Raw genomic sequence first — 26,627 nt, 5'->3', positions numbered from 1 at the left:
CAGCACCTGTCAGACCCTACGCTACGCGCGCAGCTGACCCATGCCATGCCACGCATGCTTCCACCACCGGCAACAGCACCTGAACTCACCCTCAAAGCTGCCATTATCAATAGTAACTCAACACCTTTTCCTTCATAAAAACGGAACAACCAATCCTTCGAGACCCACTGTTGGCTCAGTTTTAGCTTCACCGATAACCAAACCGAACCTTTCATTTTCTCCGATCGAACCCTTGTCCCGTTGACGTGGCAGCAACAACAACAGCAAGCAAACGAGGAGTCACATGCATGCAGCGAGCGAACATCAGTGCCGGTGCCAGTCCAAGTACGCAGCACTCAAACGAGCACCGCATCATACTAGCTTCGAGCTTGCGTGAGGCGAGGAGCGACAGGTTGGAAATGGCGACGGAGGGCCCCATCGAATCATGGAACGGAGCCAACCCCTTTCGTTTCACGTCGGTCGGTCGACGCCGACGTCGACATGGGCCGCGCGCCCGAAGCGGGGCCGCCTCACGTGACGCAAAGCGGCCCGGCCGGCAGAGGGTCGTGCAAAAGGTGGCGGCAGAGTTCAGCGGTGGTTGGGTTGGGTGGAACGTCGCCGGCCAGTGCGTACGACGGCTGCTGCCGCCGATGCGCCGACAGGCTCGCCCGCTCGGGCCTGCGGGGCGTGGGAAGAAAAGGGCCATCTCCCGATCCATGGCCCTGCGTGCACTGTTGATTGAATCTTAAGGCAGTTCTGATTCCTTAAGTGTGTGTTTGTACGACGATCTAGGTCCTCTGTTCATGGGTGGCACCGACGTGTGAACCACTGTGCCGTGGGATCGCTTCGCCTGTGGATCCAGACCCTGGAATAGAGTGTGGCGTTTGTTCGTTGTTCAGGGCAATTTACATTAGTTGTCAAGTCTTATCCTAATCATGCCAATGCCAATAAAACTACTTGTGCAACGGCCTTTTCACTTAGTCTTACCTCTACTAAGTAGATATACCTAAATATCTGGCGAGAGAAATCGTACAAAGAGAACACCTCTTAATTAAGACAGGACAAACCATTTTCTGGTTTCTTACTCCTCCACCTCAGTATTTATCCTATGGGACTGTCATAAAATAGCACCATTGTAAACGCCTTTATGTCAAGTGGTGTTGTTTGGGGTATCACATTCGATTCCCTTTCGTTCCATTCTGAGCCGGGATGAGCAACAACCAGTAGCTTAGCTGCCGCATTGGCATCCATGAATGCCGGAGCTATGTCTCGCTTACTGCAACAGCTAGCTCTGTCTCGCCTTAAGCGGCTCGGCTATGTGCTCGCCATAGTGGGTCGGCCCAGTATAGCGGTTTTGGGATGGTTCTATAGAACGGTACGGACCTTGTTTAGAATCTATCATGCACGTTTTTTGCTTTTCTGTGTTTTTATCCATTTTATTAATTTTCTTTTGTGTGTGTTTCTTTATTTGTTTTAATCAGTTTTTATTCGTTGTGGTATTTTTAAATTTTTTCGTTTTCCTTTTTTCACCCTTCAAAACATGTCAATTTTTATTCAAATACACGTTAAACATTTTTTATATACGTGTTTAACATTTTTCAGATACACATTGAACATTTTCTGAATACACCTTAAAATTCAGATGCATTTCCAATATTATTCGAACACATATTGAACATTTTTTTAGTACTGTGGACAATTCTTAACACACATTGAACATTTTTCATAAATGCCATGATTTTCTTAAAAAAACAAGCATAATATTTTTTAAGTGTCAGAACATTTCTCTGAATGTTATGAATATTTTTTTGAATGGTACTCCCTCCGTCCCACAATGTAAGACGTTTTTGCAAGCTAAACATAACTTGCAAAAACGTCTTACATTGTGGGACAGAGGTAGTACAAAACATTTTCCTAAAACAATGTGAACATTTTTCTAAAATTTATAAACATTTTTGCAAAAATATTTTTTTGAAAAGCTTTAACAATTCTTTAACTGACACGGATATTTAGTGGCTGGTAAGATTTTATTTAATTGCATGAATATTTTTGTACGTTGTACAATTTTTTTTAAATGTATCAGCCTTATTTTTGAAAATCTATAAGAAATATCATAAACATTTTTTTATTGCGATGAACATTTCATAAAAGTTACAGCCATTTTTCTACACTGCACGAACTTTTCTAAATGTGCGGAGAACACTCTTAAAATGTAAGTAAATTAATTTTTGAGATATATATATTTAGAATATTTCAAACATTTAAAGGAAAGGGAAAAAGAAGACAAAACGGATAACGGATGAAGGTAAGTAAATTAGAAAAGGTAACATACCTATATTGGCGCTTCCCACTAATGGGTTTCCTTGAAGCGAGGAGAGCTACCGTCTTGCAATAGGCAAGACGTAGTCACGGCCTCCTTGCCGAGATTGTTATGGCCAAATTGTGGGTCGTGGACTGAGCTCAGTTGACACAAAGTATGGTGTTTCTTGGAGAGCTCTGATGTGCCGCTTGCTGCGGCAAAAAGCCAAGACTTGGGCTGGCCAATCCTGCGGTCATGCTAGCAGCTCTAGCGACACCGTTTATCTTTTGTTTTTAGTGTTATTTTTTCTCTTGTGCTTTTTTAAGGGGATTTTTGTTCTCATTTGCTGGTTTTCAATCGGTTTTCTAGTAGAACACACGAAAGCGACGAAGGTGTGCGCTGGAGTGTGGCGAGCGATTTCGCTTTGCCTCATGATGGGCCGGTCTATACTAGCTGTCAGTTAGGAGGTCCCGGATCTGCTGTAACGTCTGGGGCCGGAAATGGGCTGGAGCCCAGAGGTAATCCTCCTCAAGCGGGCCGCACCACTGACCAGTCCATTCCACCAACCCGGAATTCTGCCTTTCCTGCAGCGCCATGGCCGGAACCACCGCCGCAGCTCCGATGGACATCGACGCCGCCGCCGTGCGGCCGGCCACCAAGGGCAAGGCGACCCTCTCCGCTGCCGCCGCCGTCAAATCTTCGCCATGGGTCGAGAAGTACCGCCCCCAGTCCCTCGCCGACGTCGCCGCCCACCGCGACATCGTGGACACCAGTGAGTGCCTCTCTCCCGTTGGTTCCGGCCTTCACTACCTCTACGATTTTTAGCACATGATAGTTAAATATGGTGTATGGATTTAGTGGAGTAGTCATGTAGTATGGCTTCGCTAGTGATTTGATGAAGTCTGGTGGTTCATATGGTTAGGATATTGGACTTCTCTAATATAGCAGTGTGCTGTTTGAGATTTATCTGATGCTTTAGAGGTTAGGTTAGACACTATCACAATGGCACACTGTTAATGTGACCTGTGATTTGGGGGTGAAGAGTGGTTTTCTCGAGTGATTTCGTATGTATCTGTTGTCAGATTGGGTATTTTCGCCCCAAAATCAAGCTCTCTGTAAGCTGTCACACATTTTGAGATTTGTTAAGCTGTAACATTTTATTATTACCTAGTACTAGCCTGGCAAAAAAAAACACCTTTAATGCATGATTCTGTTTCCGCACTTTGAATCTGTGAGGTAATCTAATAAGTTTATATCATTTTATTTATTGTAGTTGATAGGCTTACAGATGAGAATAGGCTTCCACATTTGTTGCTCTACGGTCCACCTGGCACTGGGAAAACATCAACGATACTAGCTGTCGCGAGGAAGATATATGGCTCGCAGTATGGCAACATGATTCTTGAGCTCAATGCATCAGATGAACGTGGGATTGGTGTTGTAAGGCAGCAGATACAGGACTTTGCTAGTGCACACAGCCTCTCTTTTGGGTATACACTAAGTGCTATGTTTCGTTGCAAAAAATTGTGAATATTCTTACCTTTTTTTGTGTGGATGCATGTGGGTGGCTGGTGTTCCTTGTATTGTGCTTGGCTTAATAGATGATTTCCATTGGCCCTATCATTGTTCTAATGTGGAACTCCAGTAGCTTGCTAAGAAAAGGATCCCTTAGTTTTAACATGAGGTCGTAGTTTTAACATAAGAAAGTAATAATATTGTAAGTATGCAATTACAATATGAATTAAATACCTGTGCTCGAGTTGCTTACTTGCATGCGTAGTTTTAACATGAGGTTGTATGGTTGTAAGCACGCAATTACAATCTGAATTAAATACCTGTGCTAGAGTTGCTTACTTGCATGCGTCTATTGATACCCACACTTGATTCCTTAACTGCATTGGGTTGCTAGTATGGTTGAATGAACTGTTGAAGAAAGAAGATTTATTGCAGTATTAAGCAATTATAGTATTGTTCTTCACTTCTTCACAATGCTGTTAACTGTAGAGCAAAGCCTGCTGTTAAGTTGGTCCTCTTGGATGAAGCCGATGCCATGACCAAGGATGCACAATTTGCATTGCGAAGAGGTTTTTCTATTCTTTCGTCCTTTTTTTACCCAGATGATATTATTATTTTCATTAAATATTTACATTGATCCGACTTGCAGTCATTGAGAAGTATACAAGGAGCACAAGGTTTGCACTGATATGCAACCATGTGAACAAAATAATTCCAGCACTACAATCAAGGTGCACTAGGTTTAGATTTGCTCCACTTGATGGCACTAATGTTAGTGAGCGTCTTCAACATGTAATAAAATCTGAGGGGTAAGAACTTACCCTTTTGTTGTAAGATTATGTTAGGAATCTGGACCTTTTGTCAGGTTCCTCAGTTTTCTATCCTTAACTTCAGTACTCTGTTGGGACTTTAGAAGTCAGTAATTTTTATTTTTATTTTTCTATATATTTGAGTATGACAACACTAGGTTTATGCTTGTTCTTGCAGACTTGATGTCGATAAGGGTGGCTTGACAGCCCTCGTGCGGTTAAGTAACGGTGACATGAGGAAGGCTTTGAATATATTGCAGGTTACGTCTGAATAATCTCAAGTTTTTTTTTAATATTCCAAAGCTGCTGTATTGTTATCCATTGTTTTGTTCCATGAGCTGATGTACCTTTGCTTTGATACTGACATGCATTGCCTTTTGTATGCAGTCAACACACATGGCATCCTCACAAATAACAGAAGAAGCTGTCTACCTTTGCACGGGAAATCCCATGCCTAAAGATATTGAGCAGATAGCGAGTTGGTTACTAAATGAACCATTTTCAACCAGCTTCAAATGTACTCCTAATTACCATTACCATGCTTCACAATTCATGATCTAAATGTGTGCTTAATGTGCAATCTGTATCCATATCTTTTCAGATATATCTGATACAAAGATGAGAAAAGGTCTGGCCTTGATTGATATCATACGGGAGGTCACTATGTAAGTGCTCCCTCTCCCTTTCGTTCCTTCTAAGCTTCCTTATTCTCCAAATCCTACTAAGCTTCCTTTTAATTATTTCAATTAATTTTTTGCAGGTTTGTGTTCAAAATTAATATGCCATCCAATGTACGAGTAAAGTTGATTAATGATTTGGCAGATATCGAGTATGTCGTGTCTATACTTTTAAAGTTCAATTTTAACCAAAGTTGTCATCGATTAGATATATTTTGCTGATGATTCTGCTCAAATTGCGACACCTAACTGTAATAGTTACACTGTGTGCTCACTTCTCACAAGTTAAATTACCTTACTTGTTCTGATGATATGATTTATGCTTATTGTGTTATTCCAGTAGTCATTTTAGTTCACACAAGAAGTACTTACCATAGTTCAGTAACTGTAATGGTATGGCCAGGCTGGCTTGGTGAGTATGGTCATTCCTTTAGGCTGTAGACTTTAGTCAACTAAGCAAAGCAACAATCGACACAAATCATGTTGCCGAAACAGTGCCACACTCCAAAGCATAATTCGTATTTGGTTAACTTGGCATGTGTGTTCTCTGCACATCCAACATGTTGATTTTCAGAAAGTGAAAAATGTGGTAGTTTCAACGAAGCAATTGCACATAGGAAAACCTTTGCCTATCTGGAATATTTGGGTTTTGTACTGTACTGGATTCCTTATATGATCTAAAATGATCCTCGGAAATATTCCCCAGGAATGAGATACGATTATATTTTTCTTTTGACTTGTTGAATTGTTATATTCCCGAAGTACTGGGACCAAAAGTCAGATAATTCTTTTGGCAGTGCCTCTTCAAACAGTCAGCAACGTTATTGACATCATTTCTGTGCAGGTATCGGCTAACCTTCGCCTGCAACGACAAACTGCAGCTTGGGGCACTGATCTCGACTTTCACGACTGCTCGGACGGCTATGGTTGCTGCCGCCGCCTAATGTGAACACCCACTCAGATCCGGAAATGATGGGGCAGTTTATTTATCTTCTGTGTCTCTTTAGCTTAAAGCTCGTCGAGGAGAATTTTTTATGCTAGAACTGTCTGTCTGCCTGACACCTTCGGGAGGGTTTTTTAACTCGACTGTAACTGATTGCTATCAGGTTTAGGTGATGTACATGATCGATGCGGCATTTTGTGCAGTAGGGAGTCATTCACGACTCAAGTAAACACTGTTATGAGTTATGACATTGGAAAAAACATTTTGAGCAACTACTAGTGTTGCAAAGCGAGAAACAGTCATTCAGAACGGAAACAAGGTGACACCAACAATCTATCCTGTCAAGACATCTGTATTTCGTAAGTCATTCCAAAAGGAGCAAAAAGGCAACAGAAAGGAATAACTGTTAGCTTCCGAGAAATGGCGAAGCATATGTTATTCCACCAAGATATATTCATTCCCATATGGCTCAATTGCTGTGTTTTCGGCATTAGCAAAAAAGAAAAGAAAAACAACAATCAAGGTTACCTGAGCAATACGCGCATAACATTTTCAAATTTTGGAAATAATATTTTGACATTTTAAAAGTTTTGAAATAATTCTTGTATATTACTCACATTTCTCAATTTTGTATGAGCCTGTTTAGAGAAGCACCATGGTGGTGGTGGGGGGGGGGGGTATTGGGATGTGTTCGGTACTTTCCCTAAATATATATCACATCCTGCCGTTTTTCCAATTTTTTTTGTTTTGTATTTCTTTTCTTCTTCTTTATATTTTGTATTTCCGGAGGGACATCTGTGAATATTTTTTAAAGCAATTCATGAACTTTTCAAAAGATATGTGCATAATTTTTTTCCATTCATGGTGAACAATTTTTAATTGGCCTCCCGCAAAAAAAACAATTTTTAATTGGTATGATTTTTTTTGCATATAAGAACATTTATTTCTAGGAACATGAGCAGTTTTTATTTACACATACAAAACTCTCCATTGCAATAATTTTAAGATTTTTATTTTATTATTTTTTAACAAAAATAATTATTAATGAGTTGCACAATGGCCGGCCCACTATCATTTCCCATCAGGTGGCACTCGCGTAGCTGCCACTACAAAACTGTGTTAGCAGAATATTTCTCAAAAAAACAATGTTAGCAGAAACTGTGTTCTCTTAATGGCCGGAAAGAGTTAACAGAACCTCTCAAAAGAAAGGAGTTAAGAAACTTAAGTTTGTAAAAAAAAAGAGTTAAGAAACTGAAAGAAAAGGGAGTTAACTGAACCTCTCATTAAAAGAAAAAGAATATATCGTGCGTCAAAAGAAGAGCAATCTGAAAGCAGCAAAGCATCACGAAGAGTAGCAGGACCACGACTTTATTCAGTACCTGAATTTATCATGTCAAGAAGCTAATACTGTCTTTATGAATCCAACCAGGGCACCAGGCTAACAACACCAAGAAGCACAAACCGGAAGATATTACAGAAAAATACAAGTCCCACAGGGCATCACCCTTCCCTTCACACGGCGAATCACAGCACATTTACAACCCCACTGGCTGCCCGATGCATCTACAGTTCATGCCGCTGATGCTGCTTCTACTCGACGCCCTCGGCGGATCTCTGGATGAGCACGGCAGCCATGGTGATGGCGGCGGCGTAGATGGCATTGGGCACCTTGTGCACTACCTTGCCGACGCCGGGGACGCCCTCGGTTGCCCTTTTGGTCGCCAGCGCCAGCGCAGGGGCGGCGACCAGCGTGATGATCAGCTTGAGGCTGATCGCGCAGAGTGACTCGGCGGTCAGCTTCCGGATGAACTCCGCGAACTCCTCGCGGTCCAGGAGACCGTTCATGTCGATGTCAAACTCCTGCGCGTTTGAGATATCCGTCAAAGCTGTAACTTGTTTGTCTATAGAAATCAAAGCTGTAACTTATCCACCAAACAGTGCACATTTCGTCGTCAGAAAAGAAAGATACTTAGAGGTATCAAGGTGATTATTTCACAGTTATAAACAATTCTAACTCCCTACAAATATACAGTACTCTATATGACAGCATCATAGACGATAGCACATAACACAATGGAAAATTCCGCTGGCAAGAAAATGGTATTCGGAGCTATCTGGGCGATGAGTTCAGAGTTGTGAACAATACTAAATGTAGCATAAAGGGCGCTTCATAGATAACAGAGTGCACATGATAGTTAAATAATCTTATGTAAAGAGTATGCTTGCCATGTTCAGGGAACGAAAAGCAGAAACCAAGAGTACTTTGCTTCTAAAAGTAGAATGCACAGGTGAAGAACACGATATCCAGTTGACCAAATACGGAGTAAATCACAAAAATTGGATAAGGGGAAGGGGAGATTGCGATTACTCTCATGAGTTCCTTGAGCCTCTCCTTGGACGGGGGGTCGTAGTGCGGCCCTGGCAAGTACTTGTTGATGTCACTGCCGACCAAAAACAGCAGGAAGCATCAGGAACATCTAATAAGAATCGCAGGAACAAATAGACGCTGAAAAAAAATATATTTGGGCCGGCTGTTGTACTTGTAGACGCAGAGGACGGCGATGTAGACCTCCTCGAACTTGAGGGCGTCCTTCTCGGGCTTCTGGGTGTCCTCGGTGAGCCGGTCGAACACCTTGTCGGTGATCTTCCGCACCTGCCTCTCCTTCCAGTGCCGCCCTGCACCAATTCGATTCGTGCTTCAGTTTCCGAGAAGAAGAGGGGCGGACGGATCGAAGGGACGGCGTAGGGGTGGGTGGGAGTACCTTGGAGCTTCTCTTGCAGAGACGCCCAGGCCTGCCCCATGGCGTCGGGCGTCGGCGGAGGCTGGAGAGATGGCGGGTGGAAAAGGGGGAAGAAGAGAACAGAAGTATCTCAGGTCTCCGGGCGGTGTGTGATTCTGGTTTTGTTTTGGCTAATCTAATCTCGTCTCGTGGGCGCTTTCTGTCAATAGATCTCCCTCACACCTTTTCCTGACCATGCTACGGGCACACACAAGTTGTACGCAGCACATGCTCCAGGCTCAGCAGTGTATTTCCCGTTCTTTCAGTTTTAATTCAAAACACGTACTGTAGACGACTGAGTATTATGTGCATATTTTTAAGTTCTGTGCAATGTTTTGCATTCTTGCGGCCTATATATGAAATAAATAAAAATAAAGAACCCTATAATACCGGTTAGCTCATCACTCTTGTTGTTTTTCTGTATTACCCACAAAAAGAAAGTTTTTATAAGAATTTTGAGATACCTACTTTGTATCAATGCCTTATTCTTGGACTACTTATTTTGACATTCATCGACTCATATTTTGAATTGTGAACATAAATGGATGACACTTTAGTGTGTGTTCGGAGATGCTCCAGCTCCTCCGAATCCTCAACTCCCGCTTCTCCACCAGAAATGCCACTCCTTGTAGAAAATAGCGCTAGTACGAGATGTTCGGCAGGCAGCTCTGCTCCCTATTCGCGTGGAGCTGGGCGTGGAAACAGGAACGAGCGAGTTGGACGTGGGCGCGCGAACCGTTTTCACTTGGCGGTGGCAGTTTTCTTGTAAATCTTATCAACTCCTTGATTTAAGGATCTCACATCTCAGAAATAGCAGCTCCCCATTTTTCACCTGTAACCAGCTCCGCTCCCCGTTTTCTACTCCACGGAGTTTACCTGTTCGGCGTTGCTCCATCAACTCCGGGAGCAGAGCTGAGGAGCGGAGAGCATCCGAACACGCCCTTATATGTGCCGGCGCAAAGAAATCTCCCTCCCCTCTATGCACACCACAGGTGGTACTTTAACCAAACTTAACTTTGACACAACATGTAAAAGATTCTTACAAAAGGTAATAGACTAGCTAGCTATTAGTGTCAGACACTCCCAAAAAGCCATGTTGGGCCAACCCTCCATCTCACTTCCCATTTTTGGAAGAGATACACGTTCAAGGCGTGGAGGTATGAGAGGGAGTGGAGGTGGTGTCATTAGTGTCTACTGACCATGAGATCCACTATGGCTTCTATCTAACTGGTGCCCATGGGATCCATGGTGACCTCCCTTTCGCGCGACACCTAAGATCCGAGGCTGTCACCCTCGTCGTTGTGTGAGTGGAGGTGGACACATGGAGGAGCCAAGAGAGATGTGGTGGTGTGCGGAAGTTGGGGAGCTGGTAAATCGAGCACATGAAAGACGAGGACTGACAAATAAGGTAACATAAGCGGGCTGTATTGATATTCTTATGTGGTCAAAAGTAACCACGTACATGATAACCTGCCAAGAAACTTTCTCGCTTGCATACATATAATTAGAAACAAGTGGACAACACTCCATAGAAGTAAAGTGGATAAAAAGTCCACTGTGCCTTAGAACAGAAGCCACATGGGGAAAATTTATTTTACCTTTTAGAAAGTCAATGTGCTCCTACACGAATGATAAATTGTGCCAACAATGTGATATGGATACATTCAAACATTTTAATTCATTCCCAGTTAGTAATAAAACCCGGTGAAACAATTCTTTGGAATGGATTGGGCCCGTAGGATACACCCCATTTTTTAATTAGAATGAATGGTGTGTTATCTTAAGTGAGCTTATCCATTATACATTGGTTACGACTTTCCTTCTCTTTCCCTTGCTTAGTGGCTTTGACAAGATGATAACCAATAGTTTCCCCCCTCTCTTCTTCAGCCTTCTAATATGGATTTGGATCCTCTTTAGTAGCTTTCCGGTTAGTAGGTATGGCTATAGAATAAGAGAAGCAATCAAACTTTATGCGGCATTATTTTTGTATCACTTGAACTCATCCTACTATTATGAAAAAGATAACACAATAGCGGAGTAGAATGCTCTTAAGAAATGAAGTTGGCAATGCCCATTGTGTGAAACTTCTTTTAAATCCTTGTATAATATGTTAAATGGTTAAGCAAAATACATTACATTTTTTTATTAATTGATGATCCTCGTAATCAATGTATAATGACTTGAATGGTTGTGGTTGTGGATTGTGATTATGTGGAACCCCACAAATAAGAGTCATGTGGCTTGATGATGTGTATGCTACAACTGTCAGCAAAGCACACCGTCTAAGGCTCTAAGCTGCCATCACAATCATATTTACCTTCATACTTTGTAATGACATATCATGTACACATAAATAATTGATCCCATGAATTACATTTTTCTCAAAATGCACACCCACCTCGCATGTCATGTAAGCATCCACGTCATCAACTACGTACTTCTTTCATATTATTTTTTTGAGCGAAATATTTTTCTGTAATTCATATTATTTTTCTTTCATATTTTATTTTTCTTGCACATGCAAGCCCTGCACATCATCAATTGCTTTTTTAGAAACAGATCATTCTTCCAAAGTGAGAAGGTGACGATGCAATATAACGTGCAATCAACCTCCATTTAGGGCTAAGCCTATTTGGCTATTTCCATTCATATATGACAAGAATGTGAAAGAGCTTTATGCTCATATATTTTACTTATAGTATTGATGAATTTTTATTACTATAAATTCCCGCATCAGGATGCAGGGTATATATTAACTAGTTACCCCCTTTCTTTTTACTCTGCATGTAAGATTTATCTGAAGTCAAACTTCGTAAAGTTTAATCAATTTTATGAGAAAAAGCATTAACATTCACAAAACATTATCATTAGATCCATTGTGAAATTAATTTTCATATTGTATTACTTTAGTATTGTAGATGTTGATATATTTTCATATAAATTTGATTAAACTTTACGAAGTTTGACTTCAAACAAATCTTATATGCGGAGTGAAAAGAAACATAGGAAGTATTAAGCAGTAGGAGTACTATGCACCCGCCCTTCAAATGCACGAACACTGAAATTCTAAAAATTCAGTTGTGGAGCCGCCTGATAACCATATTAAGATTGAATGCCATTACGTACGGCCCTTTACCACTTTCTTTGGCTACAAATTTTTCACACCGAGCTGCCTGCATACAAATTTCCAGTAAAGGTGCACACTCATCTTAAATACATCGCGCATTGCTCACCGCGTCCGGTTCAGGTGTTCACTGCTTGCCTGCCCTGATGTCCTGCAGGAGCATGAGCCCGGCGGAGAAGACGACGAAGAGCAGCGGCGTGGGCACCTTATCCACCGCGTCCCTCATCCTCGGCACCTGCCTGCCGGCGTTCTTGGCCGTGACGGCGAGCAGCGGTGCCGCCAGGACGGCCACCGCGGCCTTGTTGGCGAGGACGAGGCGGAGGTCCATCCTCACCCACTCCATGATCAGCTCCCGGAACTCCTGCTGCGTTATCCCCTTGTCGCGGAAGCCCTGCAGTCGCTCAAACCAAATCATCTCCATATATAGCTGAGCAGAACGCCATGGATATACACTAGAAATTTCAGAAATAGGAAGAGAGCAGAGACCTCCGCTTTCTCCTTGACGACCTGCATGCATGGAGGGTCCTTGTGAGGTCCCACCAGTTGCTTGTTGATGGAGCTGGATGAGACGCCCAACGAGACGGATCAGTTCAGAGTTAATTAGAAGGAAACGAGAGCAGAGGATGCATGAGGCGAAAGAGATGGATGCTAAAACACGAGCGCGGTATCTTTCTCACTTGTAAACCATGAGGGTGGCGACGTGGAGATTTTTGACGTCCAGGAGCTTGGCGTTCTTCTCGGCGTTGAGGACGGCCAGTTCGTCGAACACCTTCTCACATATCCTCACAACATCCAGCTTGCCTACGACCAACCAGCCCGTTACACCGCACGAATGGATCAAGAAAATAGAAAGAAATTTACAGGATTAGCTACCTTGAGCTCTGTCCCACAGGCGGCCGAAGAAGCGCGCCATGGATCGATGCTCCTCCTTCTCTGGCCGCGGTGGAGGGGAAAGAACACGTACTACAAGTAGATAAGAGAAGAGATTAGGAGGCTATGGCAGAGAGCATATTTATGCTGGTGCTGATTGGGCTGTCGATCGATCGGCAGTGGCTTGCAGGGAAGGTCAGAATCAGCTAGCAGACCAGGGTGCGTGTTGGTGACTGACCGAGCATTTGCGGGCCGGCAGTCCTTCCCTTGCCTTGCTCCTCCGGCAACATAAAGAATTCTCGATTCCTATCTTTTTCCTCGCGTGAACACCAAATCCAAGCACCAAGGCTAGTACGGACACCGTGACGCAAACCTCAACCTTTGCCTAAAGAAATCCTAATGACTCTCTTTTGAGCGAAAGTAATAGTAATCCTTATCAACTTTGGACCGTTCCCGTGGAAGAATCACGCTCACACAGTAGGCTAGTTACCATTCTTTCGAACATTAGAGCATCTCGAACAGCCGCGCAACGCGTCGCTAAAAGTCAGAATACAACGCCGGGTTAGCCAGTTTTTACGTGCGGCGGTACGCTGGCTCCAGCGGCCGCCGCAAATTAAAGCGCGCACGAGCCGCTCCAGCAGGCGCGCTATATTTTAGATAGTTTTCTCTTACGATAGATAGTTCCTGCTTCTACGATACAAAATGAAACGAAAAACTACTACTACTCGTCTGACTCGGACTCTGCCTCGGTGATGTCCTCGTCCGACGTCTGAGCGTAGGCGTCAAGGAACCGCTTGTCGCCGGAGTCCCAGGAGGACGCATCTCCTAGCGCTTCGTTGTATTTAGCGACCGCCTTCCGCGTTCGCTTGTCCTCGCGATAGGCGGCTCGCTCCTCCCTCCTCTTCGCCCTCCTCTCGGCAAAGAACTGTTCCTCGTTGATGATGTCTTGCGAGAAGCGATGGCTCCACAGCTGTAAGTGCATCTAGTGCCACCCCTAGTTGGTTTTGGAGTATTGACGACAAACTTGGTTGAGGGACTAATGTGTTTGTGAGAATTGCAGGATAATACAGGTAGTAGTCCCATATTGATTCGGTTTACCTACCAGAGATGACCCCTAAAAATGTGTGAAGACATTGAAGACAATGGTGGTTTGTGAAGATATTCACAACGAAGATTATGACTCGAGAAGACATTCACGTGAAGACTATGAAGTGCGAAGACATAGTTGTTTCGTAATTTCCTTTTCTTCTTTGTTGAGTCATAGGAACCACCGTACTGTTAAGTGGGGTCCAAGTGAACAAAGTCAGAGTGACTGATGTGATGCTCAACCAAATCCTATGTCTTCGAGCGAAGACAATGTGAGCAAATCTTATCCAGAGCTGGATGAGTCAGCTTTACTTGTAGCCCAAGTCAAGCTGTCGCGTGTGTTTGAAATCTGATCGTTGGACACGTGTCAATTTCTTAATGACCCAGGGTCATTTCGGACAAATCAGGTCGGGTTGCCTCCTGGCTATAAATAGCCCACCCCTACACCATAAATTGGTGGCTGCTCAGAGTTAGTGCACGACTTTTGTCGTTTGAGAGCAACCCACCTCCGAAGCATTTGAGAGAGAGATCCTTGCGAGGACAAAGCCTAAAACACCAGAGCCAAAGAGTGTTAGGCATCACTGAAGTCTTTCTGTCTGAGTGATCTGAAGACTTGTTACAGTTGAGGACTGTGAATCCTCCAGCCGGTTAGGCGTCGCGTTCTGAGCATCCAAGAGTCATTGTGGATTGCCGGTGAACGAAATCTGTGAAGGTTTGGAAGTCTACCTTGAAGACTTACCAGAGTGATTGGGCGAGGACTAAGTGTTCTTAGATCAAGGGGAATAAGGTGAAGACGCGGTCTTCTGAGTTGAATCTCAACCTCCCTAACCAGACGTACAGTTGTCACAGCAACTGGAACTGGTCCAACAAATCCCTGTCCTCACCAAGCAACTGGTTCTATCTCTTACCTCCCTTTACTTACAGTCTGTCTTCATGAAGTCATTGCCTGCTTCCATGATCTGATTGTCTTCACTGTGTAAAGACTGTTGTTGATTGGCTTCATACTATCTTCCATCCTGATCCATACTACCTAGCTGCTGATAGTCATTGTGCTTTCACTTCATTGCTTACTTGACTATGGCTTGTCTAGTGTAGTCTACCTTCCGTTGCATATCAATAGGTGTATTTCTGCTGTTTGTCTTCAAAGCCCCCGTGTTTTGAAGACTTTCATAAAAATGCCTATTCATCCCCCCTCTAGTCAATAACTAGCAGTTTCAATTGGTACCAGAGCAAGGTGCTCCCTTGTTCTGTGTGATTCGGTTTAACCACCTGGAGTTTTAGCTATGTCGACTACAGGGATAATCAAAGTCTCCGTTGCGTGCCCTGTCTTCGATGGCACTGATTACCCCTGCTGGAAGAATAAGATGTGTATGCATCTTGAAGCCATTGATGTCGACCTCTGGTATGTCGTCAAGAACGACGTTCCCAAGGCCGGTGAAGGTGTCACTCCTGCTGATGTCAAGAGGTTCATTCAACTGGATTCGACTGCCAAGAACATCATCTGTGGTCATCTGACCAGAGGACAGTATGGCCGTGTGAGTGCTCTGGAAACTGCGAAGCTAGTCTGGGACTGGCTCTCCAAGGTCAACGAAGGCGTCTCAACACAGAGAGACTCAAGGATCAGTGTTCTTCGCAACCTCTTCAACTGCTTCAAGAGAAATGACAATGAGAATGTCCAGCTCACATTTGATCGCCTCGCTGATATCACAAATGAGCTTCACGCACTCGGCGCCACAGAGATCACCAAGCACGAAATCGTCAAGACACTCTTGAGATTGCTTGACAGCTCATTTGATACCCTGGCCCTGATGATTCAAGAACGCCCTGACTTCAAGACTCTCGATCCGTCTGACATACTTGAGAGGCTCAACACACATGAGTTCCAGTTATCTGAGAAAAGAGATATCTATGGTCCCAACTATGGCCATACTCGCGCTTTGAAGGCAAAGGTTGTTTCCTCATCTGAAGAAGAATCTGATTGCTGTTCTGAGGATCCTGAAGACATTGGAAAGGAGCTTGCTATGCTTGTGAAGAAGTTCCAGAAGTTCACCAAGAAGAAAGGCTTCGGAAAGTCTTCAAGATCCAGCTCTAGAAATGATGAAGCTTCCACACGTGATCACAAGAATAGAACATGCCACAAGTGCAAGAAACCTGGTCACTACATCTCTGAGTGTCCACAGTGGGACAATGAGACCAAGAAGAAGAAGAGCAAGGAATATGATTCTGATGACAAGAAGAAGAAGAAATCCTCAAAGTCTTCTTCAAAGTCTTCATCACACAAGAAGAGCTCATCGGGCAAGGCTCGTGCTTTTGTTGGCAAGGAGATGGATTCAGAGGAGGAGTCTGCTTCTGAGGAGGTAGAGGTGGAGTCTGAGGAGGAGTCCGATTCAGGCGTGGCCAGCTTGGCTCTGGCTACTGCCTATGTTGCCAAGTCCATCTTCAACTCTGAAGACGATGGATCTGTCACCAAAGCCGATGCTGATGATAAGGACGACTCTGCTCCCACCTACTACTTCATGGCACGCGGTGCCAAGGTAAACTCACGCGATGCTTACTTTCAAACATCGAGTGAAGATGACTCTGAATGTGAATCTAAACCTAGCTACAAAATGCTTGCTAAAATTACAACTGAACAACAGAATGCCATGGAACATATTCAAAAATTGCTAGACAAAAGCGATGACCTGTTGGACGCGGAAATGACCCGATCTCAGTCCTTAATTGAAGACATAAAAAATCTTCATGTTGAGTACGAGGAACTTGAAAGTCGTCATGAAACGCTCTCAACAACTCATGAAAAGCTTTCCTACGATTATCTTCAAAAAGAGAACGAGTCACTTCGCGCTCAACAGATCAGTTCCGCTCAGGAAGGATTTGAACCACCATGTCTAAAATGTCTTGAGCGTGATAACGCTGTCTCTATTGCTGAATGTTCAACTGCTGCTACTGTTGCAATATCTTCAACTGCTGATGTGGTAACTAACCCCTCTACGGAGGATACCACTACTATTGCTGATGAGAATGCCAGGTTGAAGACATTGCTTGAGACAGGAATGTACAAAAGTCTCAAAGGGCATCAGACACTATGTGATGTCCTTAAAAAGCAGATTCTGAACCGAAACCCTAGGAAAGAGGGTGTTGCGTTCGAAAGGAAAATGAATGTTGATGGTACTTACTAGAAGCCTGAGCAGTACCCCAAAACCACATGGGTTGCTACAAAGGGACCTTCAGTGGATCCGTCTACCTTATCTGGCTTCACTTGTGCTAACCCGATTATCATTGATGAATCCTTTGATGCAAACTATAAACTGTTTAAAAATCAGAATGGTGAAGTGTTTGCCAGGTATATTGGTACTAACTGCAGGAATGGGCCACCTATGAAGAAGATCTGGGTGCCCAAAAGTTGTCTTGAGAATCTTCCTGTGAATGTCATCATGACACCACCTGGGAAGAAGACAAACCCCAAACCAAAGGCTTCATACAGACAGAGGACTCACCAGAGTCACCCTAACGCCAATGTTTTGCAGGGAAACCATACCCAGACTTGTGAATATGAATGTGTTTCTTCAAACCGCTATGTTCATAAGACCAAGAACTATTCTGCTTATTCTTATGAGTATTATTCACCTCCTGCAAGGCTATTTACTAGGGCTCCAAAGCCGAAGTTCCAGATGCTACACTTAGACTCATTGCTTCTAAGCCACCCCTAAAGATGTGGGTGGTTAAGAAAAATTAACTCTCTTTTGCAGGGAAAGGTCTCTAGCCGGAAATCAAAGGCGTCTGATGCTTATGCTGGGGACCTAAAACATCTTGTGGGGCGCAAGATAAAATGCCCAAATGGTCTTACTATGTATTTTGTTCCTGGATTCCTTGACAGTCATCCTACCTGCCCTAACCAAGATCTGAACTTTGATAATATGCTTGTTCGTCAAATTTTTATGCTTCACATTTCTCTTGGTGAAGCCTATCCCCTAACTGCACTGTAGGGTACGATACCAAATGCTTCTGAATGGATTATGGACAGTGGATGCACTAACCACATGACTGGTGATCGAAGTCTTCTCATGGACTCAACCTTACGTCCATCTGACAAAAGTCACATCACATTTGCTGACACTGGTAAAAGCAAGGTATTGGGTCTAGGTAGAGTTGCAATCTCAAAGGATCAGCACATGGATAAAGTGATGCTTGTTGAATCCCTTGGTTTCAACTTAATGTCTGTCTAATGCTTTGTGACTTGAACATGATTGTGATATTTGGAAAATATCGTTGCCTTGTTCTTATGGAATCTGACAAGTCTCTAGTCTTTGAAGGGTATCAGAAAGATGATCTATATATGATAGACTTCTCAGCAGGACCATAGTTGGCCGTATGTCTTCTAGCAAAAGCTTGAGAGTGCTGGCTCTGGCATCGGAGGCTAGGGCATGCTGGCATGAGGAACTTGTACACACTCGCGAAGAAGAAACACGTCATAGGCATCGAGGGCGTCAAGTTCAAGAAGGATCATCTGTGTGGTGCCTGCGAAGCTGGAAAGATGACAAGGGCCAAGCATCCCTCGAAGACAATCATGACGACATCTCGTCCCTTCGAGCTGCTTCACATGGACTTATTTGGCCCTACTCACTACTCTACTCTTACTACCACTGCTTGCCTCTATGGCTTCGTCATTGTTGATGATTATTCAAGATACGCATGGGTGCATATAACCCTTTACAAGAATGAAGTGCAGGATGTCTTCAAACGATTCGCCAATCGTGCCATGACGAACTATGGCATCAAGATCAAGCACATCAGAAGTGACAACGGCACAGAGTTCAAGAACACCGGCCTCGACACTTATCTTGATACATTGGGCATAACTCATGAGTTCTCAACTCCATACACACCTCAGCAGAATGGCATCGTGGAGCGCAAGAACAGAACCCTCATTGAGATGGCTCGGACGATGCTTGATGAGTAAAAGACTCCAAGGAAGTTCTGGCCCGAAGCCATTGATACTGCATGCCATGTCATCAACCGTGTTTATCTTCACAAGCTTCTAAAGAAGACATCCTATGAGCTTCTAACTGGTAAGAAGCCAAACGTCAGTTACTTCAGAGTATTTGGTGCTAGGTGCTGGATCAAGGATCCACATCACACTTCAAAATTTGTACCGAAAGCACATGAATATTTTATGCTTGGCTACGGAAAGGATTCACACTCCTACAGAGTCTTCAACCTCTTTCACTATAAAGTGGTTGAAACTGTGGATGTGCGATTCGATGAGACTAATGGCTCGCAAAGAGAGCACCTGCCAAATGTGCTAGATGAAGTCCCACCTAGTGAATCGATCAAGCTCATGGGTACTGGAGAAATCATACCTTCAGAGGCACAGGCTGAAGAGGAACTTATCATTTCTGCACCTAGTCAACCTGAAGATACCACTCAGCCTGAAGCCAATGCTGAAGACGAAGACAATGATCGGCAAGGGCAAAATCTTCGTCCAGTTCATCCTCGTGTTGCAAATGAAGTACAAATTGAGAAGATAATTGATAGTATCAATGCACCTGGTCCACTCACTCATTCAAGAGAAACATAGCTAGCAAATTTCTGTGGGCACTTTGCATTTGTCTCTATATCTGAACCCAAGAAAGTTGATGAAGCCTTCATGAACCTGAATGGATTCAAGCTATGCAAGAAGAGCTTCAACAGTTCGAGCTGAACAATGTATGGGAATTGGTCAAGCGTCCTGATCCTCGCAAGAAAAATATCATAGGCACCAAATGGATCTATCGCAACAAACAAGATGAGCATGGTCAAGTTGTCAGAAACAAGGCTCGTCTTGTTGCTCAAGGATACACTCAAGTTGAAGGGATGCTCCAGTGGCTAGGCTTGAAGCCATTCACATACTGCTAGCCTATGCCAACCATCACAACATCCTCCTGTACCAAATGGATGTGAAGAGTGCTTTTCTCAATGGCAAGATTGAAGAAGAAGCGCATGTTGCACAACCACCTGGCTTTGAAGATCCAAACATCCTGACATGGTATATAAGCTCAATAAGGCACTGTATGGCCTCAAACAAGCCCCTCGCGCTTGGTATGACACACTCAAAGACTTCCTGAAGAGCAAAGGCTTCAAACCTGGTTCCCTGGATCCCACTCTCTTCACGAAGACATACGATGGTGAACTATTTGTGTGCCAGATCTATGTGGATGACATTATCTTCGGCTGCACTGACAAGAGATACAGTGATGAGTTTGGGCACATGATGCAAGAGCAATATCAGATGTCCATGATGGGTGAGCTGAAATTCTTCTTCGGTATTCAAATCCATCAGCAGAGCAACGACATCTTCATATCTCAAGAAAAATACCTCAAAGATTGCCTGAAGAAGTTTGGAATGCAAGACTGCAAAGGGTACACGACGCCAATGCCCACCAAAGGTCAATTGGGTCCGACAACAATGGTAAAGAGTTCGATCAAAAGGTATACCGCTCCATGATTGGTTCTTTACTCTATTTATGTGCATCTAGGCCAGATATAATGCTTAGCATTTGCATGTGTGCCCGATTCCAAGCGGCACCAAAGGAATCACATCACTTAGCTGTGAAGCGAATTCTTCGATATTTGGCTTACACCCCAACACTAGGATTATGGTATCCAAAGGGCTCAGAGTTTGATCTAGTTGGATTGTCATATGCTGATTATGCTGGTGACAATGTTGATTGCAAGTCCACATCAGGCACATGTCACTTTCTTGGACGATCTCTTGTCTGTTGGTCTTCAAAGAAGCAGAACTGTGTATCTCTCTCCACTGCTGAATCTGAATACATTGCTGCTGGATCTTGCTGCGCTCAGCTTCTATGGATGAAGCAAACTCTCAAGGACTATGGCATCCATCTGAAGCAAGTGCCACTTTACTGCGACAATGAAAGCGCCATCAAGATTGCCAACAACCCAGTCCAGCACTCAAAGACAAAGCACATTCAGATCCGTCATAACTTTCTCAGAGATCATGTCATGAAGGAAGATATTGATATCATTCACGTCAACACCGAAGAGCAATTGGCAGATATCTTCACGAAGCCCTTGGATGAGAAAAGGTTTTGCAAGTTGCGGCGTGAGCTAAATATCTTAGAATCCTCAAATGTCCTGTAATTGGACACACATACTAACGCTTATGCATGTTGATGACTTAGATGTGCAACACACGAAGTAACGTATATCTTCAATCAATGAAGACATACACTCTAAGTGTGAATACATTAACGAAGAATTTGACTTCGGAGCGCCACGATAATTGTGCGCCGTGTCTGGGTCTAATACTTCCTATACGGTGGGTAACGCCACCACCAAATTCTTGTTTGAAGTGTTTCAATTGGCGTCACAATTGCAAACTCTTCATATTTGGTTTGTCTTCAACATTGATTTGACTTCGCGTTTATCTTCACAATGTTGAGTTGGTCTTAGGCTGATATTGAAGGAAATATGCCCTAGAGGCAATAATAAAGTTATTATTTATTTCCTTATATCATGATAAATGTTTATTATTCATGCTAGAATTGTATTAACCTGAAACATAATACATGTGTGAATACATAGACAAACAGAGTGTCACTAGTATGCCTCTACTTGACTAGCTCGTTAATTAAAGATGGTTATGTTTCCTAACCATAGACATGAGTTGTCATTTGATTAACGGGATCACATCATTAGAAGAATGATGTGATTGACTTGACCCATTCCGTTAGCTTAGCGCTTGATCGTTTAGTATGTTGCTATTGCTTCCTTCATGACTTATACATGTTCCTATGACTATGAGATTATGCAACTCCCGTTTACCGGAGGAACACTTTGTGTGCTACCAAACGTCACAACGTAACTGGGTGATTATAAAGGTGCTCTACAGGTGTCTCCGAAGGTACTTGTTGGGTTGGCGTATTTCGAGATTAGGATTTGTCACTCCGATTGTCGGAGAGGTATCTCTGGGCCCACTCAGTAATGCACATCACTATAAGCCTTGCAAGCATTGTAACTAATGAGTTAGTTGCGGGATGATGTATTACGGAACGAGTAAAGAGACTTGCCGGTAACGAGATTGAACTAGGTATTGAGATACCGACGATCGAATCTCGGGCAAGTAGCATACCGATGACAAAGGGAACAACGTATGTTGTTATGCGGTTTGACCAATAAAGATCTTCGTAGAATTGTGGGAGCCAATATGAGCATCCAGGTTCTGCTATTGGTTATTGGCCGGAGACGTGTCTCGATCATGTCTACATAGTTCTCGAACCCGTAGGGTCCACACGCTTAAAGTTTCGATGACAGTTATATTATGAGTTTATATGTTTTGATGTACCGAAGGTAGTTCGGAGTCCCGGATGTGATCACGGACATGACGAGGAGTCTTGAAATGGTCGAGACATGAAGATTGATATATTGGACGACTATATTCGGACACCGGAATGGTTCCGGGGGTTATTGGATATATACCGGAGTACCGGGGGTTACCGGAACCCCCCCGGGGGTTTAATGGGCCTACATGGGCCTTAGTGGAGAAGAGGAGGGGCGGCCAGGGTAGGCCGCGCGCCCCCTCCCCCTCTAGTCCGAATTGGACAAGGAGGGGGGCGGCGCCCCCCTTTCCTTCCTCTCTCCCTCCTCCTTCCCCCCTTCTCCTAATCCAACAAGGAAGGGAGGGAGTCCTACTCCCGGTGGGAGTAGGACTCCTCCTGGCCGGCCGCCTCTCCCCCCTTGCTCCTTTATATACGGGGGCAGGGGGGCACCCCATAGACACAACAATTGATCATTGATCTTTTAGCCGTGTGTGGTGCCCCCCTCCACCATAGTCCACCTCGATAATATCGTAGCGGTGCTTAGGCGAAGCCCTGCGTCGATAGAACATCATCATCGTCACCACGCCGTCGTGCTGACGAAACTCTCCCTCAACACTCGGTTGGATTGGAGTTCGAGGGACGTCATCGAGCTGAACGTGTGCTGGACTCGGAGGTGCCGTGCGTTCGGTACTTGATCGGCCGGATCGTGAAGACGTACGACTACATCAACCGCGTTGTGCTAACTCTTCCGCTTTCGGTCTACGAGGGTACGTGGACACACTCTCCCCTCTCGTTGCTATGCATCACCATGATCCTGTGTGTGCTAAGGAAATTTTTGAAATTACTACGTTCGCCAACAGTGGCATCCGAGCCTGGTTTTATGCGTAGATGTTATATGCACGAGTAGAACACAAGTGAGTTGTGGGCGATATAAGTCATACTGCTTACCAGCATGTCATACTTTGGTTCGGCGGTATTGTTGGATGAAGCGGCCCGGACCGACATTACGCGTACGCTTACGCGAGACTGGTTCTACCGACGTGCTTTGCACACAGGTGGCTGGCGGGTGTCAGTTTCTCCAACTTTAGTTGAACCGAGTGTGGCTATGCCCGGTCCTTGAGAAGGTTAAAACAGCACTAACTTTACAAACTATCGTTGTGGTTTTGATGCGTACGTAAGAACGGTTCTTGCTCAGCCCGTAGCAGCCACGTAAAACTTGCAACAACAAAGTAGAGGACGTCTAACTTGTTTTTGCAGGGCATGTTGTGATGTGATATGGTCAAGGCATGATGCTATATTTTATTGTATGAGATGATCATGTTTTGTAACCGAGTTATCGGCAACGGGCAGGAGCCATATGGTTGTCGCTTTATTGTATGCAATGCAATCGCCCTGTAATGCTTTACTTTATCACTAAGCGGTAGCGATAGTCGTAGAAGCAATAGTTGGCGAGACAACAACGATGCTACGATGGAGATCAAGGTGTCGCGCCGGTGACGATGGTGATCATGACGGTGCTTCAGAGATGGAGATCACAAGCACAAGATGATGATGGCCATATCATATCACTTATATTGATTGCATGTGATGTTTATCTTTTATACATCTTATTTTGCTTAGATCGACGGTAGCATTATAAGATGATCTCTCACTAAATTATCAAGGTATAAGTGTTCTCCCTGAGTATGCACCGTTGTGAAAGTTCTTCGTGCTGAGACACCACGTGATGATCGGGTGTGATAGGCTCTACGTTCAAATACAACGGGTGCAAAATAGTTGCACACGCGGAATACTCAGGTTAAACTTGACAAGCCTAGCATATAACAGATATGGCCTCGGAACACTGAGACCGAAAGGTCGAGCGTGAATCATATAGTAGATATGATCAACAGAGTGATGTTCACCATTGAAACTACTCCATCTCACGTGATGATCGGACATGGTTTAGTTGATTTGGATCACGTGATCACTTAGATGATTAGAGAGATGTCTATCCAAGTGGGAGATCTTAAGTAATATGATTAATTGAACCTAAATTTATCATGAACTTAGTCCTGGTAGTATTAGCATATCTATGTTGTAGATTAATAGCTCGCGTTTAGCTCCCCTATTTTATTTTGATATGTTCCTAGAGAAAACTAAGTTGAAAGATGTTAGTAGCAATGATGCGGACTTGGTCTGTGATCTGAGGATTAATCTCATTGCTGCACAGAAGTATTATGTCCTTGATGCACCGCTAGGTGACAGAACTATTGCAGGAGCAGATGCAGACGTTATGAACGTTTTGACAAAAGCTCGGTATGATGACTACTTGATAGTTTAGTGAACCATGCTTTACGGCTTAGAACCGGGACTTCAAAAATGTTTTGAACGCCACGGAGCATATAAGATGTTCCAAGAGTTGAAATTGGTATTTCATACTCGTGCCCATGTCGAGAGGTATGATACCTCTGACAGTACTTTGCCAATAAGATGGAGGAGAATAGCTCAACCAGTGAGCATGTGCTCAGATTGTCTGAGTAGTACAATTACTTGAATCAAGTGGGAGTTAATCTTCCAGATAAGATAATAATTGACAAAGTTCTCTAGTCACTATCACCAAGTTAATAGAAATCGGCGAAGGTAGAAATCAAGAAAAGAGCATCAAGTGTTGATGGTTAACAAGATCACTAGTTTCAAGAAAAGGGCAAAGGGAAGAAGGGAACTTCAAGAAGAACGGCAAGCAAGTTGCTGCTCAAGTGAAGAAGCCCAAGTCTGGACCTAAGCCTGAGACTAAGTGCTTCTACTGCAAAGGGACTAGTCACTGGAAATGGAACTGCCCCAAGTATTTGGCGGATAAGAAGGATGGCAAAGTGAACAAAGGTATATTTGATATACATGTTATTGATGTGTACTTTACTAGTGTTTATAGCAACCCCGTAGTATTTGATACTAGTTCAGTTGCTAAGAGAAGTAACTCGAAACGGGAGTTGCAGAATGAACGGAGACTAGTTAAGGGTGAAGTGACGATGTGTGTTGGAAGTGGTTCGATTGATATGATCATCATCGCACACTACCTATACTTTCGGGATTAGTGTTGAACCTAAATAAATGTTATTTGGTGTTTGCGTTAAGCATGAGTATGATTTGATCGTGTTTATTGCAATACATTTATTCATTTAAAATCAGAGAATAATTGTTATTCTGTTTACATGAATAAAACCTTCGATGGTCATACACCCAATGAAAATGGTTTGTTGGATCTCGGTCGTAGTGATACACATATTCATAATATTGAAACCAAAAGATGCAAAGTTAATTATGATAGTGCAACTTATTTGTGGCACTGCCGTTTAGGTCATATTGGTGTAAAGCGCATGAAGAAACTCCATGCTGATGGGCTTTTGGAATCACTTGATGCTTGCGAACCATGCCTTATGGGCAAGATGACTAAGACTCCGTTCTCCGAAACAATGGAGCGAGCAACTGACTTATTGGAAATAATACATACTGATGTATGCGATCCGATGAGTGTTGAGGCTCGCGGCGGGTATCGTTATTTTCTGACCTTCACAAATGATTTGAACAGATATGAGTATATCTACTTGATGAAACATAAGTCTGAAACATTTGAAAAGTTCAAAGAATTTCAGAGTGAAGTGGAAAATCATCGTGACAAGAAAATAAGGTTTCTACGATCTGATCGCGGAGACAAATATTTGAGTTACGAGTTTGGTCTTCAAATTAAAACAATGTGGAATAGTTTCACAAATTCGTGCCACCTGGAACACCACAACATAATGGTGTGTCCGAACGTCATAACCGTACTTTATTGGATATAGTGCAATCTATGATGTTTCTTACCGATTTACCACTATAGTTTTGGGGTTATGCATTAGAGACAACTGCATTCACGTAAAAAGGGCACCGTCTAAATTCGTTTGAGACGACACCGTATGAACTGTGGTTTGGCAAGAAACCAAATTGTCATTTCTTAATGTTTGGGGTTGCGATGCTTATAAGAAAAGTTTCATCCTGATAGGCTCAAACCCAAATCGGAGAAATCTGTCCTCATAGGATACCCAAAGGAGACAGTTGGGTACACCTTCTATCACAGATCCGAAGGCAAGACATTCGTTGCTAAGAATGGATCCTTTCTAGAGAAGGAATTTCTCTTGAAAGAAGTGAGTGGGAGGAAAGTAGAACTTGATGAGGTAACTGTACCTGTTCCCTTATTGGAAAGTAGTT

General features: G+C 43.5%; 3 protein-coding genes across 3 annotated transcripts; 1 reads left to right on the top strand and 2 right to left on the bottom strand.

Moving 5' to 3' along the window:
- Positions 1-2,820: 2,820 nt before the first annotated feature.
- On the top strand, positions 2,821-6,447 carry LOC123054412 (replication factor C subunit 3). The gene is made up of 9 exons (XM_044478185.1): positions 2,821-3,050; positions 3,552-3,768; positions 4,283-4,362; positions 4,443-4,602; positions 4,781-4,862; positions 4,990-5,119; positions 5,204-5,267; positions 5,363-5,431; positions 6,124-6,447. Exons 1-9 carry the CDS (start codon positions 2,873-2,875, stop codon positions 6,221-6,223), a joined length of 1,080 nt encoding a protein of 359 aa, XP_044334120.1. The 5' UTR covers positions 2,821-2,872; the 3' UTR covers positions 6,224-6,447.
- Positions 6,448-7,574: 1,127 nt separating this feature from the next.
- Positions 7,575-9,178, bottom strand: LOC123054411 (uncharacterized). Its single transcript, XM_044478184.1, has 4 exons — positions 8,985-9,178; positions 8,763-8,898; positions 8,591-8,663; positions 7,575-8,082 (listed from the first exon to the last, which is right to left on the bottom strand). The coding sequence occupies exons 1-4, from the start codon at positions 9,022-9,024 to the stop codon at positions 7,813-7,815; spliced, it is 519 nt and encodes a 172-aa protein (XP_044334119.1). The 5' UTR covers positions 9,025-9,178; the 3' UTR covers positions 7,575-7,812.
- Positions 9,179-12,104: 2,926 nt separating this feature from the next.
- LOC123049907 (uncharacterized) lies at positions 12,105-13,244 on the bottom strand. Its single transcript, XM_044472760.1, has 4 exons — positions 13,000-13,244; positions 12,804-12,927; positions 12,613-12,685; positions 12,105-12,517 (listed from the first exon to the last, which is right to left on the bottom strand). The coding sequence occupies exons 1-4, from the start codon at positions 13,037-13,039 to the stop codon at positions 12,254-12,256; spliced, it is 501 nt and encodes a 166-aa protein (XP_044328695.1). The 5' UTR covers positions 13,040-13,244; the 3' UTR covers positions 12,105-12,253.
- Between the last annotated feature and the right edge of the window lie 13,383 nt (positions 13,245-26,627).

This window comes from Triticum aestivum, chromosome 2D (assembly GCF_018294505.1).
Source record: "Triticum aestivum cultivar Chinese Spring chromosome 2D, IWGSC CS RefSeq v2.1, whole genome shotgun sequence".
In the NCBI taxonomy this organism is placed as follows: Eukaryota; Viridiplantae; Streptophyta; class Magnoliopsida; order Poales; family Poaceae; genus Triticum; species Triticum aestivum.
This window is presented reverse-complemented; position numbering and strand designations above follow the sequence as displayed.

What these genes read in the sequence shown, in the direction of transcription:
- LOC123054412 (XM_044478185.1), top strand. Translation starts at nt 2,873, where the DNA reads ATGGCCGGAACCACCGCCGCAGCTCCGATGGACATCGACGCCGCCGCC. An exon ending in ACAATTTGCATTGCGAAGAG is followed by an intron (nt 4,363 to 4,442) that starts GTTTTTCTATTC and finishes TCCGACTTGCAG; the next exon opens with TCATTGAGAAGTATACAAGG. An exon ending in AATGATTTGGCAGATATCGA is followed by an intron (nt 5,432 to 6,123) that starts GTATGTCGTGTC and finishes ATTTCTGTGCAG; the next exon opens with GTATCGGCTAACCTTCGCCT.
- LOC123054411 (XM_044478184.1), bottom strand. Translation starts at nt 9,024, where the DNA reads ATGGGGCAGGCCTGGGCGTCTCTGCAAGAGAAGCTCCAAG. An exon ending in TCTGCAAGAGAAGCTCCAAG is followed by an intron (nt 8,899 to 8,984) that starts GTACTCCCACCC and finishes GAATTGGTGCAG; the next exon opens with GGCGGCACTGGAAGGAGAGG. An exon ending in GCCGTCCTCTGCGTCTACAA is followed by an intron (nt 8,664 to 8,762) that starts GTACAACAGCCG and finishes TTTGGTCGGCAG; the next exon opens with TGACATCAACAAGTACTTGC.
- LOC123049907 (XM_044472760.1), bottom strand. Translation starts at nt 13,039, where the DNA reads ATGGCGCGCTTCTTCGGCCGCCTGTGGGACAGAGCTCAAG. An exon ending in CCTGTGGGACAGAGCTCAAG is followed by an intron (nt 12,928 to 12,999) that starts GTAGCTAATCCT and finishes GGTTGGTCGTAG; the next exon opens with GCAAGCTGGATGTTGTGAGG. An exon ending in TCGTCAAGGAGAAAGCGGAG is followed by an intron (nt 12,518 to 12,612) that starts GTCTCTGCTCTC and finishes GAGCGACTGCAG; the next exon opens with GGCTTCCGCGACAAGGGGAT.